Raw genomic sequence first — 7,842 nt, forward strand, 5'->3', positions numbered from 1 at the left:
GTACATATATCTTATTGACAACTACACCTTATTATAGATACATTTCGACTATTTTCTGCCAATGCAAGAAATTTGATAACACGCGATATGTAAGTCAAATAAAATTATCGTCGGACACAATGCAGGATCTCAAAATAGTGTTTATTTATTTATTTATCAAGGATAATATACTTATTATGGATTAACAAACATTGTAAACATTATGTTCCACATACTCCTATAATATTACACATTAGGCCACATTTAGAAATATGCTCGGAACAAAAACTGTTATTACATCTTATATTCTACAATAAAATATAAACAAGGATGCACAATGTAGTAATCTGAATTACACAATGTATTCTAAATGTGGCCATTATAATTTTATAAACATGTATTTAAAGAAAAGAATATCTCGAGCTAAATTTCGGCATCTTGATGTCATTAAAAATTAGACCTCGCCATTCAACAATTTCTTGTCGAATAGAAATTCTCCCAAAGGTCCATGCATTTGCATCATTTTCCCCAGAGTTGAGATTTTCCCGGCAAGATCGCGTTGCCCTTTGTATTGCTCGTCCAAGAAATCGCTAGTGAGGTAGTCCACCAACTGTAAACAATCGCGACGCGGCAGTGAATATTTTTTTCATACAAAATTGTTATTTTCGAAAAAAAAAACCGATACTTACGTGGTAATCATTGAACGAAGATGATTTTGGATTTTCGCAAGTTATAATTATATCACGAATGCTGCGCGTAACTTGAGCCTCTAATTTCAAGGCCTCGGCAAGAGCTTCTTCTCCACTGTTCCATTCTTGGCGCATCGGATTTGTATTGTTGGTAGTCTGTATATATAAACGACGTAAGAAAAAACGTGTTACTGTCGGTTACACCTTTTTCTTTTTTTTTTCCACGACCTATTGACTCGTGGAAAGTAAAATACTCACCAAGGGGTAGTTGAGAAGTTTGCTAACGTCATTTGTAAGTTCTCCACGCATTAGCAAATATTCGATGATCTTTATCGCATGCTCTCTCTCTTCGCTCGCACTTTCGAAAAAGAACTTGCTAAAGCCTGGGCGATTTATAACATCGCGTGCAAAATGGGCACCCTAAGAAGAAATTAGAAATCTTAACACATTATGTTAATTTAACAAGTTATAGAGATTACATATCGAATGAAATATATATATATATATATATATATATAATGCAAGCCAACGCTAGCAAGATCTATATACCATTGCGAGATATTTCATGGCAGCTTCCATCTCGGTTTTAACTTGAGACTCCATGAGTTTTATGCACGGATCAACCATGTCTATCCATGAATTTGGTATATCAGCAGGTTTAAGTATACCTAAAGAGATGTAAATGAAATTAATATGGTTGGTTAATTATTTATTACATATAATATATACAAATAATCGTCGTATTGAAACTCGTCTAATAATTATTGCCTAACGAAGAACGTTCTATCGTACCGTGTAATAACCCATCTTTTGTGTTGATAAGAGAAGAACACGTATTACTTTATCAATATATTATCAAAAAGACGGCATTATTTTATCGGTGCGTGACCGATCGCTCACATTGATAGCATCAGCTCGAAAATAAAATGATTAGGAATAATCTTGTTGTAACGAGAGATAGTTTCTTCTGTCTAGCTTTACTCCTATTTTTATTTGTAGCTACTTGGAGCTGCTTGATATAGAAGTTTATAAAATGTAATTCTCTTTTTCACATGTATAATTTAACTTGCTGTAATATTAGTTGTAAATTACGTTTGTATTACAAATTAAATCTGTTTTACAGAATGTGCGAATAGATTGGAATCAAACGATCATTTAATATACATGTCACGGACTTGTATATCACACAGAGACGTAAATCCGTAAATGCGCGTGAATGAGTCAACAGATGGAAAAGGGACTTTGGAATCAGTATATATACATCATCATAACAACTTATCATCAAAAGCTATCTTTGTACAAAGGGACATAGATCAATAGCGAAGTGAATTAGTTTGCTGTAGAAGAGATATACGCGGTACGTGTGATAAGTTATATTAATTTGTGTTTTATATATATATAAACTCTTTCATGATTACAAGTAAGAGAAAAATCCTTTCTACGATATAATTACTAATATAATTTTCGAATTAAACTCTGTTTTCCTTGTGAATTCTGTTTAATGAAAATAAAAGTTTTATCAGAGATGGAAGACTTGAAGAATGTTTTTGTTAATTTTCTTTCTTTATACGCATAACATAGAGGAGATTATTACTTAACCGTTGATTTACAAGTAAGCAAGTAGATACATGCTTCCCGTTTCGTCAAGCGAAAAGAACGAAATGCTTTCTTTACACGTACATATATATCTCACGTGCATTGTCTTGGTCGAGTTGCACCATTTATTCGTTAAGCTGAGCGTGATATTTGAAATAATCATGTATACATGGCATACATATGGGATGATATATAGATATCGCGAGAGAACAAAGCTGAGGCAACTGCGTATTCGTCGGGTGACTGTACAGCTCTCTTTATCGCGCGCTGATAATAGCTATGTCGATTTCCCGCAAATGATTTTCTCTGACGACTCTAGTTTTATCCTCATTTATACTTGGTAAGTGGCGATAATACTGAATCGGGTCATAAAAATGATAAAATCATGGCATCTGCGTGTAAAAATAATACAGATAGCAGGAGGAAAATACCTTGACGTATGCGTGTCACAAAGATCAAACGCATCGCGCATAACGCGCATTTGCTTGTCGCTAACTTCCGCACGACATAATTGCGACGCTATACAGTTTATCACTGACAAGGGGATAAACAATCCTGGATCCCTTGAATTTTGCTAAAATATTAATATGTTACAATACACTCCATTCACTAATACAAGATACTGCAGTAACTCTGTCCAATGTGCAATAGTTGATGAAATATTAATATTTAAAATGGTTTTTTTTTTGTTTATTTCTTCCCCCGATCTCTCTCTCTCTCTCAATGATAAATAAACCAGGCTCATGCAAAGAAGTTGCATTCATAAAACACGTTTGATACAAATTAGTAATATATGTTTTAAATGTTTCTTTAATAGATATCATCCAAAAACGTGTACGCATTGTGACTATATCATTGATAGTGAACAAATTAAAAGTTCCGACACCGAAGATTAATTGCCATGTCATTATAATTCTATTTTTCTTTTTTATTTATGATATATAAATAAACTTAATGTTTTGCAGAATTTTAAAACAATTACACATGCGAAAAATTGTCAACATTAATATTTCATAAACTATTTAGCAAAATTCAAGGGGTTCCCTTGTAACATGTATCCAGTCTTATTCGGTTTTGATCTTGCAATTCATTAAAAGAATAGTTTCAAACGAGACTATCGCCGTTAGACATATTTTACATATTCATATTCATATTCGTGTATATGTGCTTACAGCAAATATAACTTTGCCAATCTATAAACGTACGATTAGTTTACTAGAGTATACTAGATGGTATTTGGTATATTTATGAGTATTTTCATCACTTTCAAAATCAATTGAACAAGCAAAACTCGAAAGCAGAGAATGTCGAATATCACGAACGATATCCGTGATATGCGTGATCGAGAAGAAACAAAGGCTATCCTTGAAGATCGACACGACCGATCAACACGTTTCGTTTCTCTCTATCTCTATCTCTATTCTTCTAATGAGAACGGATGACTCTCGCCGCTCACGTGCTCGATATAGAATATAGATTTAGTATAGATGATATGATACGACGCCGACGTGATTAACAAGGCAACTTAAAGTTGCAACTTAAAGTTGCAACATTTCATAGGTTGACGTATATAGAAATGGAATTTGTGTGTGTGTTGGGCTTTTCTTTCTTTTCTCTCGGGATAAAAGCGGCATATATCTCAAAAGTGAAAAACATTGGAACAACGGATTGGCACGTGGATCGTGAATGGCTATACACGTGTACGGACTAAATTCAGTAGAAATAACACAATACATTTCTGTCGAGAAACTTGGCTGTCAACAATTTACAAGGGCAAACGATCGCGCACATACTATTCTTCCTTTATTCATGTTATTCTTCTTTTTTCTTTAAATTATTTATTTAAATTAAATACAGCCATCGTGGAACAGTAGAAAGCGCACGAATTAACGGACGATAGAATCTATTTGTTTAATCGAAATTAGCCCAGCGCGAGGGCACTAAGCCGATCAATCGAAAGAGCTTGGATGACATCCAAAGGTCTGATTGCTCAATCAAAACAAACTATTGCGCTTCACGGTTTATGCGGAGTCACTTAATCTCCCACGAGGCGCGAGGCGCGGAGCCACTCCACTCCACGGAGCCGGAGTAACCCTCGCTTCTCTTTATATCTTTTGATACCAATACAAATTTGGGGCATAGATAATGCTTGATGAAATTATTTTTTCTACATTGCGGAGTTAAACGGGACAAAGGAACGGCAGGACAGCGACCACGGGATGTCAACGTTCCGAAATACGCCTAACGCAACGCTAAACGCCAGATGTCTGCAACGTAACGCGGCGTGTAGTGACGTGTCGCAGGTCGCAGGAAGGCGATAAGGGAACGAGAGGGGACGAGAGAGAACAAAAGTACGCATGTTGATTGTAAACTTACACTTGAGCCCATCTCCGAGGGTGCCACTGATGCAGGCCAGGGTGAACAAGACGTGGAGCAGCTTCGTCATAGTGATCTCGCGAGATAGAGAGAGACTAGAAGGAAGTTGAGAGGAGCTAGGAAAAGCGAGAGCGTGGACAAGTTATAGGTCGACGGGCGACGGGCAGGCAGGTTAGGTTATGGGATCCCGAGAAGGAGAATGCTGGATCAGGCAGGATCGGCGCGGCGCGACGCGGCGGATCGGATCGGATCGTTCACCTCGTTCACCTTCAGAAGCAACCTTTATACGCACTGGTATAGAAGGCTGCCTTCGTCGGAGCTAGATAAGAGTGCGCGGCGACGTGCGAGCGGACTAGACGCGTCTTACGGTCATCGATCACCTAACGACAGTAACGGCAATCGTCCGAGGAACGCGCGACATTCGCACTTTAACCACAGGCGGGGTAACCGACAGATAGCGGGATAGCACGAGATAGGACTAGGGCGCAGCGTCAGCACACAGCGTCGGCAGCGTCGCCAGCGAGAGAGCGAGGGGCGTTGAAAGTTGATATTGGAATCTCCCTCTTTCTCTTTCGTCCCGCCGCGCCACGCCGCGCGCTGCTCCCCTCGCGTATCATCTGCGCGTGGCGCGCGTGCGCCGCGCCGCCCCGTCACTCCCGAACTCCCGTCCGCCGACGTCCGTCGTCAGCTGACTGTGACTGTGTGAAAACTCCGTATCCGCGGCGGGCGACGGTTCATTGTCGGGGGAACGTCGAAGCGAGAGTATTCACGTTGCTTCCCATCGAACGTTGCGCGCCGCTCGCACACCCCGAGCCCGAGTCATCCGAGAGGCCCGAGAGACCCGAAGACAAGTATTCGACAGCTCGCTCAAGTTTGCTTACCTTCCGCACGTACGTAGATAAGAGATGTTAAAGAGAATTAAGCGCCCGCGCCTCCTCTTGGTTTCACGCGCGGCACATCAGGCACATGTGGCATGTGGCTGATGTGGCTTTCCCCGTGCCGTTCCCCACCCCCCCGGAGGGGGAGAGGATATACGCATCGATCTGTGTTTGTTGATTGATCGTTATTTCGCGATTCGCCAAATATTTTCAAACGTGTCCGTTACTGTAGTAGTGATATAGTCGTGACATTATTTGTGACCTTTCTCTCTCCGAATTCTTTCGAACGTGTCGTACACACAAAGGCAACCTCGTGTTGTTGTGTTGCCGCGTAGCAGCGTTATCACTTGTCGTCAACAGATAGTTTTTACAAGTCGGCAGATTTGAAGCGAAAGATTAATCGTCGCGCGTGTTTTTGTAAAATAACCGAGATATAATATATTTTTCTTTAATTTTAATTTAATAATTTTGATCGCTCTTGAACGTACTTTTGTAGTTTGCACAATAATTGACACGCAGTGTCAAGTCCCATAGGCGTGCCCCGCGCGCCCCATCCGCATATACATATACATATTTAGAAGAGATATTTTTATACTTAACTTTTATTATATGTATTAAATTTCAGCCAAAATGTTGTTCTTTGGAGCATTGTCCGTTCTTTTCCTGACCGTTTCCGCGGAGTACTGTTACACCGACGTTGAGAGTGCCTGCGGCACCAATCCCAAAAGTATGTGGATTATATTTATTTGCATCAAGTATATGTAGTTGAATAGTTTAAGAATATTGAAATTATCTTTCGGATCACTCTGGATTTCCCGCTGTAACATAACATGTAATATAATTGTGTCGCGTTTTTTGTTTAATTTACTAATTTACTTATCTTGGCTTGCTATTTTTATACGTATATATTGTGCCTCTTCGACAAAACGCGCAATCTCGAAAGAAAAGTACATTCTTTTCGATCATCTTCTAGATGGTGGGCTAATATCGAACTGTAATGCCAAATACGGAGCTATCGATGCTCTTCAGGCTGATCTACAGGCGTTCGCAAACGCTAATATCGAAACGAGTTTTGAATTTCTCCTGATGTCTACGCATTTTGGAAATTACGAAGCTAATCGAGAGGGATTTAAGGGGCTGTACCGCAAACTTTCAGATAAATCGTGGGAAGAAGCGATAGATTTGATGAAATATATCGCACAGCGTGGTGGCAAGATGGACCTCAATCAACTTCCACGTTCCAAGAAACCTGTGAGTGTCGTCTATTAGCTATTTTGCTATTTATTTCAGCTCTCCTTCCCCTTACGGAAAGACAGCGCGTTTTATCCTACGCGTTATTCCTTACAGATCAAGGATAGCAAAGTATTGGAATTGACCGAGTTGAATAGCCTGGCTAAAGCACTCGACAGTCAGAAGCAACTTGCCGACGAAGCGCTACGCATTCACGCTCAAGCACAGCATCACACCAAACAGGATGCGGCTGTCGCTCATTATATCGAGGAACATTTCATGGAATCGTTGTCCGAACGTGTGAGACAGCTAGCAGGTTATTCGAATGACCTCAAGAATATGCTGGAAGAACGTGACGCATCCGTCTCTGTATTCCTCTTTGACGAGTACCTTAAGAAAACTTTGTAAGGAGCTGCCTAACAGTTATAACTTACAACACATATACATATATTTCAATTATATTATTATCATTATTATTATTATTACTATTTTTTGTCTTTATCTATCTTCAATGTTAGATCTTTCATATGTAAAATACCAGAAATAAACGCATACAGAAATTTATTTCTTGCGTGTGTGTGTGCGCTCTGCAATAAATAATAAAACATTGAATATATCTACACGCACTTTATCCTTTTTATTAATTATTTACCACCTGAAATACTAGTCTAAAAAACTATTTAATTCGATATGCCTAGTCAAATTTGCAACAAAGCAAAATTTACCACATAAAATTTTCTATGCATTTGTCTTCGCAGATATGTCTTATCATAATGTGTATCGCTCACGATATAAAATACGGGCAACGAGCATAAATTCTGATTTACAAATATAGATATTGTATATAAATATAGTAAACGATAGAACATCTCGTTGAATATACTAAACTGAACTCCTTAAATGATATCTACGCATTTTTTTTATTAGAGGGAATAAAAGTTTTGCGCATTTCCATTATAGTTATAATTAGATGTAATGATGTGTATGATACTATCAATTACAGCGTATTTGTGCTATTACATTTCTCTTTTTTTATTTATAACTAGACCTAATATAGAATAATAGAATACAATTAATTTTCCATTAAAAGAGGA

At 38.5% G+C, this 7,842-nt stretch overlaps 2 protein-coding genes and 1 long non-coding RNA gene across 3 annotated transcripts; 2 read left to right on the forward strand and 1 right to left on the reverse strand.

The window, feature by feature from the left end:
- Positions 1–122: 122 nt before the first annotated feature.
- Fer1hch (Ferritin 1 heavy chain homologue) lies at positions 123–5,152 on the reverse strand. Its single transcript, XM_071795580.1, has 5 exons — positions 4,641–5,152; positions 1,218–1,336; positions 927–1,088; positions 669–824; positions 123–589 (listed from the first exon to the last, which is right to left on the reverse strand). The coding sequence occupies exons 1-5, from the start codon at positions 4,708–4,710 to the stop codon at positions 434–436; spliced, it is 663 nt and encodes a 220-aa protein (XP_071651681.1). The 5' UTR covers positions 4,711–5,152; the 3' UTR covers positions 123–433.
- On the forward strand, positions 1,580–2,089 carry LOC139823187 (uncharacterized). Its single transcript, XR_011734721.1, has 2 exons — positions 1,580–1,703; positions 1,792–2,089. It is a non-coding gene; the product is annotated as an uncharacterized lncRNA (long non-coding RNA).
- Positions 5,153–5,325: 173 nt separating the features above from the next.
- On the forward strand, positions 5,326–7,374 carry Fer2lch (Ferritin 2 light chain homologue). The gene is made up of 4 exons (XM_071795579.1): positions 5,326–5,530; positions 6,144–6,245; positions 6,492–6,769; positions 6,866–7,374. The coding sequence occupies exons 2-4, from the start codon at positions 6,149–6,151 to the stop codon at positions 7,154–7,156; spliced, it is 666 nt and encodes a 221-aa protein (XP_071651680.1). The 5' UTR covers positions 5,326–5,530; positions 6,144–6,148; the 3' UTR covers positions 7,157–7,374.
- The last annotated feature ends 468 nt before the right edge of the window (positions 7,375–7,842 follow it).

Source organism: Temnothorax longispinosus, chromosome 12, assembly GCF_030848805.1.
Source record: "Temnothorax longispinosus isolate EJ_2023e chromosome 12, Tlon_JGU_v1, whole genome shotgun sequence".
NCBI lineage: Eukaryota > Metazoa > Arthropoda > Insecta > Hymenoptera > Formicidae > Temnothorax > Temnothorax longispinosus.